General features: G+C 37.7%; 1 protein-coding gene across 1 annotated transcript; it reads right to left on the bottom strand.

Moving 5' to 3' along the window:
* Window positions 1–3,918: 3,918 nt before the first annotated feature.
* Window positions 3,919–12,457, bottom strand: LOC123660410 (wiskott-Aldrich syndrome protein family member 3). Its single transcript, XM_045595498.1, has 9 exons — window positions 12,336–12,457; window positions 10,729–10,880; window positions 10,096–10,364; window positions 9,438–9,615; window positions 7,673–7,801; window positions 7,191–7,338; window positions 6,421–6,542; window positions 4,560–4,763; window positions 3,919–4,128 (listed from the first exon to the last, which is right to left on the bottom strand). The coding sequence occupies exons 1-9, from the start codon at window positions 12,455–12,457 to the stop codon at window positions 3,935–3,937; spliced, it is 1,518 nt and encodes a 505-aa protein (XP_045451454.1). The 3' UTR covers window positions 3,919–3,934.
* Window positions 12,458–16,305: the final 3,848 nt, after the last annotated feature.

Below are 16,305 nucleotides of genomic sequence, written 5' to 3'. Positions count from 1 at the left end.
TACTTTGAAAATAAATGTAAAACACAGATTTTTTTTTATATTTTATTGTATTAGCAAATAAACAAGTTATAAAATATTTTCTTAATAGAAATGACACTAGTCCAGGATACGAAGCACTTTAGCTTAGTTTACATAAATTGTAATATCGGTTATTATTATCGTTAATTCAATTTTGATGCATAATTGTAAACTTTTTTTATGTTTCAAACATACATGATTATTGCACTATTTAGGATTATTTTCGCATTAATTAGAAAAGTAATTATATAACCTATAAAACAATCAATGCAATATTTTTACATGGACTATTTAATTACAGCGAATATAACAACTTGCTTCATATTTAACATTTAAAATTATAAACTTTTAAGGTAAAAATGCAAATAAATAATTAGCGTTTGCCATGTTACGGCAAAATAAAGGAGCGTTTACATAATCTACAAAATATAAAACATGCTTTATTTCTTACATCTATACTTTACATTTTCTTAATCTAACCGTGATCATATAAGTTACACTACTATACTACAACATTGTTCATAGACATACTGACAAAGTAAATATTGATTAGTGTAGATACTTTTTTGGAAGGTTATGTTTAGGTGGTATAATAATGATGTAACCGTCATAATCACTAATGGAACACTAAATATAAAAATAGAAAAACAGAATATACATTGGAGATGAGGACGCTTAAGGATTATCATAAGTATGCACGAAGGATTATTACATCTAAATGTCTAGATTGTATTTCTCCGGTTGCTATCTAAGATAACTCATAAGTCATAAGGTACTTAAATGAAGTGTCAACTTAAGCCTAACTACATACAACTCTACATATTAAGAAAATTTGGTACACTTTCGTTGCTCACATTTCCATTATAGTATCATTACAGCTGCGGGGCACTGAGCAACTGAACATCGTGGAATGCATTTTACATATATCAGATAATCTTAATGTATAAAAAAAGTAAAAAAAATGATGTAAAAAAAATGATATAAAAAAATCTCTGCTCTATCCACTAATAAATTGATTAATTCAAACACTAGGGTGAATATTATAATTTATTATAAAATGGAAGTTATTGTATTAAATGATAAACACTTTTCGTTACAAATTGGCACTACATATGCAGGTCACAATATAATTATATGGTTATTAGAAAATCGTACTATCAATGATTTTGTATAGGCATCTAAATATTACAAATACTCACATTTAATAAACATGTCAATAGAAAACATTCATTACTAAAATTGCAAGACAATACTTAATCGGCAGAATATTAAGTCCTCATTTTGATCTTCAAACATGAAACACGGACTAGCTAAGTCTTCATATTCAACATACTTTAAAGCATTTTAAGATAAATTAAAATATATTTAAATCTCAAACATGTTTTCACAACCGCTAAAGAATATTTTTAGAGAAACAGATTTCAATTAACAAGCGAAAGCACCATTCAAAAGATTGTGCTGAGGTGGGCGTAGACGCGATTCAAACTTGTGTTTGATACACTTAAAACGTAAAACATACTTACTGATAAGAATTAACACAAGCGCCACATAAAATCTGCCAACTATCAAACATAGTTGGGGGCGAAATAGATATTCTTATTACCACTACATACTAACCTTTTTGTAACTAATTTAATTCAATATTCATATATTTGGTTTATAATAAAAGGTTCAATATTAGACGCTCCGATGGCTATCACTCTCCGTCTAATTAAAAATGCCTAGCGAAAACTCGTCACAATGTAAAATACAACATAATGACACTCCAAACCAATTACGTGATTACCTAAACAAATGTTATTTATAATACTCCATGCACTATGCACACCGAGTCTTACAAAAACACGCATCCCTATATACTGATCGTATATGGGGCACGGCAGCCTTATACGATTCACTACACGCGAGTGACTATTACAACATCATAATTCATGCATCATACATGGAATAGGGTACTGTACTGAGACAGGTTAATGCACTATACTAATGTTTCATACTTGTCCAGGACGTGAGCTTGATTGTTTTCATCTCCATGCGAACGGGAACGGGGACGGGGCGTAGCGTCGGTAGTGGTCGTTTTCGCTCGGGTTTTTTTATCGTGTCCACAAGTACACGCTACTGAAGATTGGCGTTTTAATGTTTGAGCCCGTGCTCCCGCCAACTGAGGGTCTAATGACTCACTCCTAGCGTACATCTGTCGCTTTGTACGTCCCATCGTAGCGTGTGTAAAAGGTGCACTCTGCCCGCTGTCGGACGAAGGTCGCATCGATTCGCTCCGCATACATAGGTTCCCACCCGCGCGCCTAAACGAATCTAAAACGCGCTCCTCTATTTCTTCTATATCTTTCTTCTTTACGAGCCATATTTCCTCAGAACCCCTCGTAAAGTAGCTGGATCCCTTGCTCACAGAATACTTTTCCTTGGTTTTAAATTTACACGTCTTAAAATTATTTTGAGTATTTACATCTTCGTTGAATTTATGAACGTTCGAGCGGGCGGGATCAGGGGATGCTACGTTGCGGAAGGCCGTGCCGTGCGAAGGGAACTGATCTGGTAATTTTGCACCAAGACTCGGAGATCGTATAGTGACATCGACGGGTGAGGGCATCGGTTTAAATTCGGGTTTAATAATTTTCTGTGGCTCTGGTTTCTGTATTTTTTCTTCAAGCGATGAACTGTCATTGCGCTGCCATTTTGTAGCTGTGGAATTCACTAACCCTTTTGTTAAACTCTGCCTTTCAAGTGGTTCCTTATTGTTAGTTATGTTGGTTTCTGTTCCATTTTTGTCGGTGCTTCCTAAATCAAAGAACACCTGATCTTTGAATGGCGTCGCTGGGGGTGGTAAATCATCTTTGCCATCTGACCCAAGCCTCTCAGTGCGCGATCGACCACGAACTGACCCTGGTCTCGATAATCTACCTGCATTAACACTGGCATCTTCAGCAGCCTTTTCAAACTTTCTGATTTTGTCACCAACACCATTGGACTCTCCACTTTTCGCTGTTTTTTCATTATCCCCGTCTTTGGCTTTATTTGTATTAGATGCGTCATTATTGACATTCTTTTCTGAAATTTCATTACTCGTTATCAAAGAAAGTTTTTCAGTTTTAATAGGAGCATCTTTAGCCATTACGTTGTCTTTTTTTGTCGTTGTTGTTGCCGTTTCTTCAGTTTTCACTTCGGTCTTATTAAATTTGAAAGCGTTCATCGGGGGTGATGTTATCACTTTACTTGGGGGTGGTGAGATAACATCATTTTTAGATTGTGGAGAATTCCAATCTCTGATAGAAGGTGGAGAGGCAACTTTTTTAAGAGTTACAGATGTGACTTCCTTCTTTAAGGGCGGCGATGTGACCTCGTTTTTCTGCGATTGTTTTAGTGTATCATTTTTGATAGATGGTAGCGTATTTATTTTATTGATTGCAGGCAAAACATCTTTGTTGAACTGAGATGCAATCTTCTGCGTTTCAGAAGGAGATAGGGGTTTCTTTGGTGGCGACGTTATATTTTTCGGCGGTGAACCTGAGTTTTTCAGAGGCAAGGCCGAGTGTTTGGGCGACGAAACAGAGTTTTTAGGCGGCGATGCTAAATCCTTAATGAGACTACTTTTTCTCGGAGGCGCCGAGACGTTTCTGGGCGGACTATTTTTTGGCGGCGACTCGGACTTAGCCAGGGCTTCAACTTTCACCTTCTGGGCTTCTATATCGCGACTGAGGAAGGAGGAATTTCTCACGTAGCACTCGTCTCTGTCCGGAGGCTGGTCGTTCTGAATCGACGGTGGGTGTTTGATTTCGATATTTTGTATAACCGATACAGGATGTTCGAGTGGCGGTTCGGGGAGGGTATCGTCGACGACATTTGCAATGTCGGCGCCGATGTCGGGGTCGCGCGAATGTTGGCGCGGCGAGGCGCGACGTCACGCGCGGGAGTCAGTCCACTGATCGGAGTCGTCGGAGTCGCTGTCGTTACCGGAGCTAGTGTCGCTCTGCTCCACGGCAACACGACGCGCCAGTATGGACGCCACATCGTGTAAAGCAGGCACCCCGCGGAGCGTGTCGTACTTGCCGGTGTTTTCCTCGCAACGCTTCTCGACTTTACGAAGTTTTATCCCTGTAATTAAAGTTTTGTTGAGTCAAAAAGTTCTTATAATAATTAATATCTACATCATTTTCGAAATTGGCAAAACTATAATATAGAGATGAAAGGGATATCCAATAACTCGGATAGTTAATAGTATTCGACCTATCCGACCTATTCGGCGTTCTGTTCGAATACCGGATAACTAGCGCCCATTCGGCCGAATACTGGATTTAAAATATATTTATTTTTAGGTAATTAATTGCTTTATTTATCATTTAAGAAATACAATCAGTAATCACGATATAATTCTACAAGTTAATTAACTAACACTGCACTAAGGGGCAAACTATGGTGAACAAATGCAAATTTTCTAAATACGGTAATTCGATCGGCGCTCACGAGACACGCCTGTATAACACTGTAGAGGACGCGGTCGACTCGTAACAAGAAAGCTCGTATACCTTCTCGTATCGCCTTGAGCAGGTCGGAGCGCGGGTCGGGCGCGGGGTCGGCGGCGGGGCGCGGCGGCTTGAGTGCGGACGCGCCGCGCAGCAGCGCCGCGGGCGAGGGCGGGCGCGGGCGCGGCGAGCCGGGCGGCGGCGGCGCGGGCGGCGCGGGCGGCGGCGCGGGCGCGGGCGGCGCCGCGGCCTCCGACGACATCAGGCCTGCGGGGGGGGGGGGGAGTGTCAACGCTTCCGCCTCAATATCCCTCTGCTGGCCATAGGCCTCTCTCCCCATGTAGGAGAAGGATCTCAACTTAATCCACCATGCTGCTCTACTGCGGTTTGGCAGATATATTCCCTACTATCAGTAACGATCGCTATCGGATCGATATAGGTGTACGTGATAACGAGCGGGACCGACGGCTTAGTGCTCTCCGAGGGACTAACAACCAGACCGGAAATAAATATTTGTATAAACACAAATATTCACTCCGGGCGGAATCGAACCCGCGACCGTTGGTGTTTAGGCACCACCGACACGGCACACGCACCATTACACCAGAGCGGTCGTCTACTAATGTCTGTGTGTAATGCGAAAGCTATCTAGCCAACACCGAGCTCGAACTGACTGGATTATTAAAAAAAAAAGAGGGAACGGTCAGCTTAACAGGTATCTTTATCTTTACAGGTTTTTTTTAAAATAAAGCTATTAAAAAAAAATAATCTAACTTGTTGTCAAAAGTGATTCTACTGTTAATCGCAAAAAATATGTGTATTTATTTATCTTGTCTTACCAGTAATATCAAACATTTTGTAAACTTTTATAGGTGATTGTTAGACTCATAAAGTGTATGTCTTTAACTTACATTGTTATACATTTCTTATGCGTCACTAATTAAATAAATAAATAAAATTAAAAAAAAGATACACAGTGACATTAACATTGAACCCAGAGCGTTGTAGTTCTAGGCTGGTGTGTTACCTTTTAGAGCACTTTGTCGTTGACCTTAGGACCGAAAATTTCTTGCATAAGGATGAGGGAAATTCGGTGGCGTATTTCTCGAAAATTACTGGCCGTTCGAAGGAAATATTTTGAGGTGTATACGCTCTAATGTGTAATATCTACCGAGTCTACAGAAAGCCGAAGTCTTATCTCAAGACTTCGCTTCTCACCTCGTGTCCTCATCTTATCAGTTTAATACTTTAAGAGTAATATTTTGTTTTCAAAAATTTGTAGAACAACCCTCTGTGACATATATGTTGCCATATAAAATTTTTGTAATACATAATTCAGTTCAGCTTTCATAACTCAACTTTTATGAATTTATTATTTTACAGAATTACTTGATGTTAAAGATACTGACTTAATTATGTACTTAAATATCACTGAGTATGTGTGTATTAGTATAGCTTTCTTTTCATGAACTTATTCATTTAGTAAAATAAAAAGTAATATTACATTTTTTTAGAAATGAATTTAATTGCTAGTTCTTAAATTTTTTTACAAAAATACTATTTAAGTCCAAAATTATAACCAATATCATTCATCATTCTCTTCCCGTGGGTGTCGTAAAAGGCGACTAAGGGATAACACAGTTCCACTACCATCTTGGAACTTAAAAAGCCGACCGATGGCGGGATATATATCCAACTGCTGGTTTTGAAATACACAGGCCAAAGTCGGGCAGCAGCGTCTTCGGTGCGACAGAGCCAGCCCTGCGGTTACCAACCCACCTGCCCAGCGTGGTGACTTTGGTCTAAACACATGAGTTCACGCCATTTTTGGCGTGACCTTGTGGAGGCCTGTGTCCTGCAGTGGACTGTATTAGGCTGAAGAGAAGTGATCGTTCATAAAACTTAATAAATTTTTTAAATATACCTATGACGGCATGCATCTGGTCGAGATGAGCGTCCAGCGCCGTGCGATGTGGGGGCGAAGCGCCATTGAGCACGGGGGGCGGAGACCCTTCCGGAGGCGGTGGAGGCGGCGGCAGGGTAGACCTGAGTAATCGTTTTATAATTAATGAGCATTTGAATAAAACGGTATAATTTCAAGTATTATTATAATAAGATCAACATATTATGCCAATTTTATACTGTGTTCGCGCAAAAATAAAAGTCTTTGTATTAGAATCCGTTTTTAATATAAAGACTGCATAATATATACATTTATGAAAAAGAATATTAAGCGAAAATGAATGTTGTAAACTGTGTCACTAACCTGTCAAACATTACATTATGAAAAAAAAAAAACGCATTCAGAAATGAGATTTTTATTTTCTCTCTAGCATACTGTATTCAAACTGTTACGTAAAATCGAAAATATATTTTTATAGCATACAAAAGTAAACCATTATGTGCTCATTTTAGTCAAGAATCGTCCATAAATGAATCGATATGAAATGATAATGGAGAGGGGTGATATATATGTATGCCTTCAAATATATGCAATATAGGCAGAGGGAGTAAAGTAGAGTGTAGGTGTGGTAAGCGTATGCAAGGTAGGCAGAGTGAACGGAATGGAGTGTTAGTTTGGTAGGCGCATGCAAGGCAGATAGAGGGAGTGGAGTGGTGTTGGTGTGGTAGGAGGAAGCAAAGTAGGCAGAGGGAGTTAGTGGAGTGCTGGTGTAGTGTGGTGTAGAGCGGTACCTCGTGGGCGTGTGGTGCGGGGGCGAGTCTGGCAGCGGCGCGGGGGGCGCGGGCGGCGGGACGGAGGGCCGCGCGCGCCGCGGGGTGCCGGCGATACTGCCGCCGTAGATCGGCTCGATGGGCCCGTACGGACTCTCTTCTCCCATCACTGTAGTAATAATTATATTAAATGTTAAATTATAGTAAGCCCAATTCAAAGAAAAACACTAATGCACATTTTTTTTAGTTAGTATGTTGTTATTGTCTTTAATCAAAATGAGTTCATTTTGTGCCGAAAACACCTTATATCATTTTTGAAAAGAGCTGATACTCTTCAAGCTACTGGATCGAATTTAACCAAATCTTGCTTAGAACAATAGTAAGGAACCTGGAGTGCATGTAAATAAAAACCGCATCCGTTTAAAAGTTAAGATTCCATAGACACAGATACAGGCAAACTTTTAACAGCTCTCTTTGCGTCGGGAGTTAATAAAACAAGTTACCATGTCCGTTTCCAGTGAGGCGAGGTGTTCTGGTCTGGTTTTCAATCTCGATAGAATTAGGGCGTGCCGGCTGAGAGGATGGTGGCCGACTCTGTGGCGCGCGATACCCGCCGTCCGGCAGTGTGGTCGCTGGCGAATTTAAGCTTTTATTAGTCTTAGCCTGTTATTAAATTATATTATTCAAAACAGTTATTTGTATTTTTACCCAACATAAAAAAAGGTCTTTCCCTTCTCAATTCGACTGTATTTTTTTATGTTTGTCTCCTCATAATTTTTATCTGTACCGATTTTGATCTTTTTTTAAATAGATCTACGTTATATTACTTGTCGATTTCATTGAAGTTGTTTTTTTTTTTGTAACACAATTATTACTGCAACACTAAAATCGCGGCTATATTTCAAGTTTTCCTAGGGGACGAGAGTTTAAAATGTCTGTGGACTAGAACCTAGTAACTTGAAGGCGTTGGTCTAGAACCCTTAGTAATTTACATAAACAATAATATATGTCACACACCAAACACACACATACACACTAACACGCACACACTCATACCTGTATAAATATAAATTATATATCATTAAAGTAGAAAATAAAATTAAATATTATAATAATGATAAATTAAAATTACTTACGATGTAAATGGACTCTGCTTATTATTTTACTTCGTTACGGAACGATTGTTTTTCAAAACTACCGACATCCACATTCTGTTTACTTTTCGTTTACGATCTATGTCTTCGCTAGTTATTTATTTAATATCTAAGTGCTAAATAAGTGTGAATTGTTATACTGTTTGCGCTATAGCATGGTGCGGGTGACAGTTGCCTATATGACGTTGACATCTGTCAGTACCACATGACTAGGGATGTGAAGTTATGCAATTCATTTTTATCACTAACGATACTCGCAGCATAAATCTAATTTTTTTAATAGTGTTATGAAAATTAGTATGTTATTCAGTTGTGTAGTGTAACTACTAGTATAAACTTGTCAATGGATATAATTTATGGCTACATAATATCTTTGTGCTTATATAAAATAATAAAAATCGCGTTTATGATTTTTTGCTATAAAAAAACATCGACTATCCATCGTAGCACAGTATATCTCATCACTAAATACGTCTATGGCGTTACGTTATACGCATAATACTTTGCTTAATTTTTATTTCCATTACATTTCATTTGTAGACTAGAACATTATCGTTGAGTTTAATTTAATTTACATCAGTAATTAATGATTTAATATATTACGAGTGTGGTACAGCTGAAATACAAAGAAATAATTTGTAAATCGCGGCAACTTTCAAGAATGAAACGAAACGTTACTGAAACTGTCACCCGCAGCACGCTACACAGCGCAAATAGTATAGTGTGTCATTCAATGTACTCTAATCTATTGTGTTGTGTATTAAACTATCTCTTAGTGCTGTAATTGGAATCCTTTCTGTGTACGACGTCCCGGCTTGCACAAAAGTACCTACACCGAAAATTACTACACACCCCTTCTGAATTGTAATCATAATATATACGGTAGTAGTGAGTAATCTAATTAGAACCACAACTACAACAATACCATTTAACTCCATAGTCATAAAGGTGGTGTGCGCACCCCTGTGGAGTACGCGGAGGAGTAGGTGTCGGTCACGCGTGGAGTACGTACCCTGGTAGAGCGGGTCGGGCGGTAGGTGTCGGTCGCGCGTGGAGTACGTACCCTGGTAGAGCGGGTCGGGCGGTAGGTGTCGGTCGCGCGTGGAGTACGTACCCTGGTAGAGCGGGTCGGGGCGGTAGGTGTCGATGTTGTAGCGGCGCAGCTGCGCGGGCGCCATGAGGTGCTCGCCGCGCGTCAGCACCTCGGCCTTCTGCCGGTCGCGGGTGGAGTGCGGCACGCGCACGCGCCTCGCGCCGCGCCCGTCTGCGCCACCACTGCGCGGCTGCCGGACCTGTGGCGGAGAGGTCCGTGATAACCTCTTTTTTATGTTAAATTATCTACCTCAGGCTCTAAATTGCCCATACCTTTTGTTAACATCAAGCATTATGCCTACTCCACAGACGATTTATTACGTAAGACTGCAGATCTACAGCCCTGTGACTGGCTAATAAAGCTAGAATTATTGATTGATGTGAGACACTAAAATAAGTTACAAGATTGGTAGATACCCATCTACCGTAGTATAGCTTCCTGACGAAAGTCACGTTTAATTTAGATATCATTAGTATAAAGTTGAATTGAAGTAGTATCATGGGGCAATACAATCGACGATAATGTAATTAGATCAGTCTTGAAATATTTGGAAATAATATTTCATGAAATTCGAAATTCCCTCATATCTATATACCACATTCTCATAATCTGTAGTAAGCTATTCCTTCGTCTATCACAAAACGTGATAATTTTCAGTTCTATTACGATATTCCATTACCTTCTTTCCCCTATCGTGCTGGATCCTCTCAGTGTCTTGAAGCATCTCCCTACGCCAGAGCTCGAAGAAGTAATCAGGGTCTGTATAGAACTTCCTGGCGTCTCTGCCATCGTCCCTAAACTCATTGAGTCGTTCAAGAGGCGGAGGGCGGTCACAACGCACGTATGTAGCAAGCATCGCAGATGGCATCGTTTTCCGAGAGAAAAGTTGTTGCTCAAACGTCTGAGACGACCGGAATGCTTTTCTCATTTGGATATCTTGGAGAGACACTGGAATTAGATAAATGAGTAGATTTTATTATTGTTTTCACTGTTGTGACAGTGGAAGTTGTTGTAGAAAAAAGAAAAAAAATGCTCCAACCATTCTACTACATGGTGAAGAAGGCATAAAAGGTGCTACAGGCTGAATCAATGTAGATCATACAATATGCAATTGATATCTCAAATGTAACTTTTAACTTGTCCGTCACTCTCATACAGTCTCCCAAAGGGGAATGGCATTTGGATAATATGAACAATCCTGCAAAAAACCCGGTACTGGTCAAAGACCTTTCCCATACAGCAGAAGATTTTGCTTATACTTTGAACGTATAGCAATGGCATCCTACAAAACTTAGTTATTTTCTTTTCCTACCTTCTTCTACAGTCGAATCCAGTTGTGTGACCTTTATAGCAAGCCTATCGATCCTGGCCTGCAATGCATTCGTCCTTTCTGCCAAACTAGTTGCCTCCCGCGTCAACTCGCCGAACATGTCCTCGGCATGTTTGGACAATGACGAAAGTTGTCTGTAATTTAAATAGAGAACTATAATTATTATTAACTAGCGACCCACCCCGGCTTCACACGGTTGCAAAAGCTATCAGTGTTCCTCTATTATATTATGCGTGTATTATACATACAACCTTCCTCTGGAATCACTCTATTTACTAAAGAAAACCGCATCAAAATCCGTGTCTACATGTTTAAATCTTTAAAACTATTTAAAGACCTAAGCATACAGACAGCGGGAAGCGATTTTGTTTTATACTATACTAACGACCCACCCCGGCTTCGCACGGGTGCAATGCTAATACTAAATATACTACAGAATGTCTTTATTTAGAGTGTGAAGCTAGTTTATGACATGGTTATTAACATAATAACAACAACATTCAAATATGCGTCGTTAGATTACACATTGTTACAGAATGCGTTGAAGAAATAAAGGTTCTCTGCTCGTTCCCTGTAGGTGATAGCGTGATAATATGTAGCCTATATGTTGACCCGATTTCTTAATAATATTCGAGCCAAATTTGAAGTAAATCCATGCAGTACTTTTTGAGTTTATCCCGGACATACATACAGACAAACATACAAAAATTCTAAAAACTATATTTTTGGCTTAGGTATCGATTGTAGATCACACCCCAAGTATTCTTTGAAAAAAAATTCAATGTACAGTTTTGACTTTCCTACCATTTTATTATATGTATAGATAATGATGTAAAAACGCATGTCTTTATTATTTATTAATCATGCATTTTTTTTTACAATTCTATTTTGAATCCGCGATACGCCATTTCCATTTGCTGTTTTGAATACTGAATGTATGTCGATTGTATCGTATTTCGCTCGTTAAAACAACCTTTGTATATTTATATACGCTCTATTTTTTTTCTATATGATAAGTAACTAAACCTTTGGAAAGAAAAACCACTTTTCATTAATTTTGTCACATTATATGTACGGCTTTCCTATTCTAATTGACGTCTTCCAACAATTTATGATGCTTTTAAAAGTTGGCTTCAAGTAGAGACTTAGTAGAACCAAAATTAACCATTATATGACTGCTGACGACAAATTACCACAGTGGTCATAACAATAAACTAGGCGTTACAATGGTGGAATCGATAGCCGCTCATGGCAAACATTAATAATAACAATTTAAATTCTGTGCAGATGTTGTCTTGATTTGAGCGTACAGGATTCTCATAATAGTTCTAATTTGTGTTAAGCTTGTGTACTGAGGGTGGTACTGGTACTGGTGTGTACTTGTGGACTTTGAGACTTTAATTACATTCATTTGGATTAAAAACTTCCAATATTACCAAAAAAGCAACAGAAGAGATTCGCCATTATTAAATATAACCGTAGACATGAAAAAGATTGGTCGCAGTTAGTCGAGATTACCAACAAAATTTGGAGACCACACAAATAGTAGGTATTTTGTGGTTTGAAGGCAATTTATTATTATTATTCACCTGACAGTATTGGCGAGGGTCCCGTTCGTGACCGCCTCGAGCTCGGAGGGCACCGCGAGGCGCTCGGGCACGGTCCCGCGCGACACGTGCACCGGCTCCACGCAGCGCTTCGGCAGCGGCATGGCTGCGTACGAGCACAGCTACCTCGTGAACATCACTGGAAACAAGGAAACTACTTGATAACACTGTCCTTGATACAGTTTGATAATTTTCAAGACAAAATAACCTGTTGGGTCAGCTAGTAGTATAACAAAAAAATATATATTTGTAGTTGGAATATTATTAAACATCATTGCAAACAACTCAAAATAATTATTAATACTCGTAAGTCTATTTATCTTTTTGTTATATAGAAATATTTTTTTGAATATCTTTATTAGGGAATTATAAAATATATATCAAGAATAAATAAATAAAATATAAAATAAATAAATAAATTATTTATTTCTTTCACTTTAGCATATTAGACATAATATAGAAAAATTAAAGTTTTTATTTTTATTTTACACTACGTTCACATGTGTTAAGAGTGCTAAAAATAAAAAATCACTAAACATAACATTAAAAACGAACACTTAAAACTTTATTCCTATTTTTTTTTTCTTCATATAAACTGTTATACCCTACTAAGTTATTATTTGTAAGACAGAAGCGAATTTATAGCATAGCTATTTATATAAATAAAAATTAAATTAAATCTTTGCGGGTGGCATTACTAGTGAAACGCTCGATCGATTTGGTCTTATTTTAAGTGTTAGTAAGAATCCGGAAGATTTTTATAGAATGAAATTATTGAAAATTTTAATAAAAATAATACATAATAAAACTTATGAACATGGCAGAAGTTTTTAATATCTAAATTTTGATTTGATTTTGTATTGTGTGGCTACGGTACTAAAGAATATAGCCACCCCCTCTCTTCCCGTGGCGACGTTCAGGTCTCTTAAAAGGCGACTAAGGGATAACACAGTTCCACAGCTACCACCTTGGAACTTAAAAAGCCGACCGGTGGCGGGATAACCATCCAACTGCTGGCTTTGAAATACACAGGCCGAAGACGGGCAGCAGCGTCTTCGGTGCGACAAAGCCAACCCTGTGGTCACCAACCCGCCTGCCCAGCGTGGTGACTATGGGCAAAACACATGAGTTCACGTTATTTTTGGCGTAAACTTGTGGAGGCCTATGTCTAGCAGTGGACTGTATAGGCTGTAATGATGATGATGATGATGATGATGATGATGATGATGATGAAATTTTAAAAGACGTTGTAAAAAGACGTTGTTGCCAATTGCCTTATGGAGATATATAAAGGACAAAAGTAGACATACCTACGTAAATTTTCTAATCAATAACGTAGCAGTTAGTATTTAGGCAGCAAAACTGCCGCTGGGTAATCCCATCGGTGACCCGAGTTGTACATAAATAAACGCATTACATCCGCACAACCCTCGTTAGAACGTAAGACTAAATCAGAGGGCCGAAAACAAACAACCCTAGTCAAATCACATCGACTACGCCAAATGTTCAAATAAGGTACCTTGAGAATATATGACTTTTTTTTTAAATATATCTTATATATAAAACTGTCGTGTCACAATATTAGTTAACATACTCCTCCGAAACGGCAGGACCGATTTTTATGAAATTTTGTGTGCATATCGGGTAGGTCTGAGAATCGGTCAACATCTATTTTACATACCCTTTAAGAATTAAGAGGAGAGAAGGCTGATTAAGAGGGTTAATAACATATATGGCAAAACAACGTTTGCGGGGTCAGCTAGTCCTACTAATATTATAAACGCGAAAGTTTGTACGTATGGATGTATGGATGTTTGTTCCTCTTTCACGCAAAAATTACCGAATGGATTTAAATGAAAATTTACAGTTATATAGCTTATACTTTAGATTAACACATAGGCTATAATTTTTTGAGATCACAACAAAATCTGCCAAATGCGAGCTATTCTGGCGTACGCTGCAAAAACTGTAGAGTTTAATGTATACAATGTATAGGAGAAATGTTCATTTTAATTAGTCCTACAAAAAAGTCCGGAACAGGATATATCTATCTTTTATGAGTAAGTCATTATCGCCAAAACAGTGAACCATAAATACAATAAAAATTTATAATACATTTCTAATGCACATTTGCTAGTAACAAATTGATTTTTATATCAAAATGTCAAGTGACACACATTTGCATACGTCGACCGGACCGGTCTTCGGACGCGCCCGCTGCGGCAACCCACCTCACTTCATTTTAGTTGATGATTGTACAAACACACGTCTATGTACCTTATTTTATACTTACTCATTAAATTGTATTACTGTTTATTATCGAGTTTAAATACTACCACAAGCGAGCACCCACCAACGCAGACGACCAATTCCATACACAAAATAAATACTTTTATTAAACTTCGTCTTTTACACTACATCATTTAGACGATAATTAATCTATACAAATAAATAAAATCGGAATGTCTGTTTGTAATATTAAAATAACCACTTTTTACTTAATGCATATGGATGTATACACGTTACGTATACCAAAAAACCATTTTTTATAATTTTTGTGTCTGTCTGTCTGTTTGTTCCAGTTAATCTCTGAAACGGCTGGACCGATTTTAACAGGACTTTCACTGGCCTCAGTGGCGTGCATAAAGTTTTTAGACAGGGTAGGCAGTCAAAAAAAAAATATGAACAGCCACACTGCAGTCTGCACCTAATTTCGAGCAACATATTTCCTGCTTTACCCTTCCGCAACAGAAAATATTCAATTAATGATGTGCACAATTGTTTGTCGTGGTGTGAATATTTGTGAGTTTCCGACCGTCTACACAGGATATGGTAGATTGTATCCTAGACTCTTGACTGTGTTTGGTTTTGTTGATCATATCGTATAACTCTATAAAATTAAAGAAATATGTGCTAAATATGTATTTTTGGTATACTATTTCTTCAAATGATTTATCAAAAATAATACGGAATTAAATTACATATTATGCCACAAACTTCTATAAGAGGAAAGTACATTCGGTATCTGTATATATTTACTATCGCAACTTAAATGCAAAAATGATAACAAAAAAAAAATAATTTTCACTTAAGCGTCCTCCATTACCTTTAGATACGCGTTTTTATCAATGTCCGTTATCACGTCGAGATAAACAATAATTTGAACATTAGCGTACACTGAACCCGGTTAATGTAGCGAGAATCACAACATAACATAATGTCGGAAACAGTTATAAGCTACATACATGAGGTGTAAGTGCAAATTCTTAGAATGTTTATGGCTATCTACAATGGATTGTTAAGATCTTGGCGTTCTATGATCATAAATGCAAGAAAAAACCATAGTTACTCAGTCTTATTTTAAGATAATATTCATATTAATTTTTTAATCTATGAAAACGTTATATAGTAAACGAGCTACTTGATATTGGCTTATTCCTTGATAGTAATTAGTAATGCAAATTTAAAGAAATGGCATTTAGGGATTTAACTTAAGGCAATTATATAACTTTTAAGTATCTTATCTATAAAACCAACATCCTAATTTCAAAACTTCCTTTAAATCGTATATTTTTGCTAGCGGGATTTTTCTGTGGCACCGAGAACGAGATAAATTTAACACAAACTAGAACTATTAAGATATAATTCAACAGTACTAGGTCAGACTTTATCGGGTCTGAATATTATGTTTAAATTCACGTAATCTCTCGAGTGCCACTCGAGTAATACTTTTACTCTTTTGTTTTCTGGAAAGAGATCTTAATATAGAACAATATAAACATTTCGGGATTCATAAATCTAATAAGATAAGTAGCATGCTTGCAATCTTGAGGAAATTCGGTTACTATAGGTGTGATAAAGATTAGAAGTATTTCGCTGTATAGACATATAGACAGTAGCTATAAATCTTTGTTTACACGAATAAAATCAATACAATTACTGATATCTTTAA

The sequence above is a fragment of the Melitaea cinxia genome, chromosome 15 (assembly GCF_905220565.1).
Source record: "Melitaea cinxia chromosome 15, ilMelCinx1.1, whole genome shotgun sequence".
Lineage (NCBI taxonomy): Eukaryota > Metazoa > Arthropoda > Insecta > Lepidoptera > Nymphalidae > Melitaea > Melitaea cinxia.
Note: the sequence above shows the minus strand (reverse complement) of the source record. Positions and strands in the feature narration are given on the sequence as shown.

Excerpts from the sequence above, each read along its gene's own strand:
- LOC123660410 (XM_045595498.1), bottom strand. The coding sequence starts at position 12,457 with ATGCCGCTGCCGAAGCGCTGCGTGGAGCCGGTGCACGTGTCGCGCGGG. Across the intron at positions 10,881-12,335 it reads ACCCTCGCCAATACTGTCAG|ACAACTTTCGTCATTGTCCA; the intron begins GTGAATAATAAT and ends TTTAAATTACAG. Across the intron at positions 6,543-7,190 it reads CCGCACCACACGCCCACGAG|GTCTACCCTGCCGCCGCCTC; the intron begins GTACCGCTCTAC and ends ACGATTACTCAG.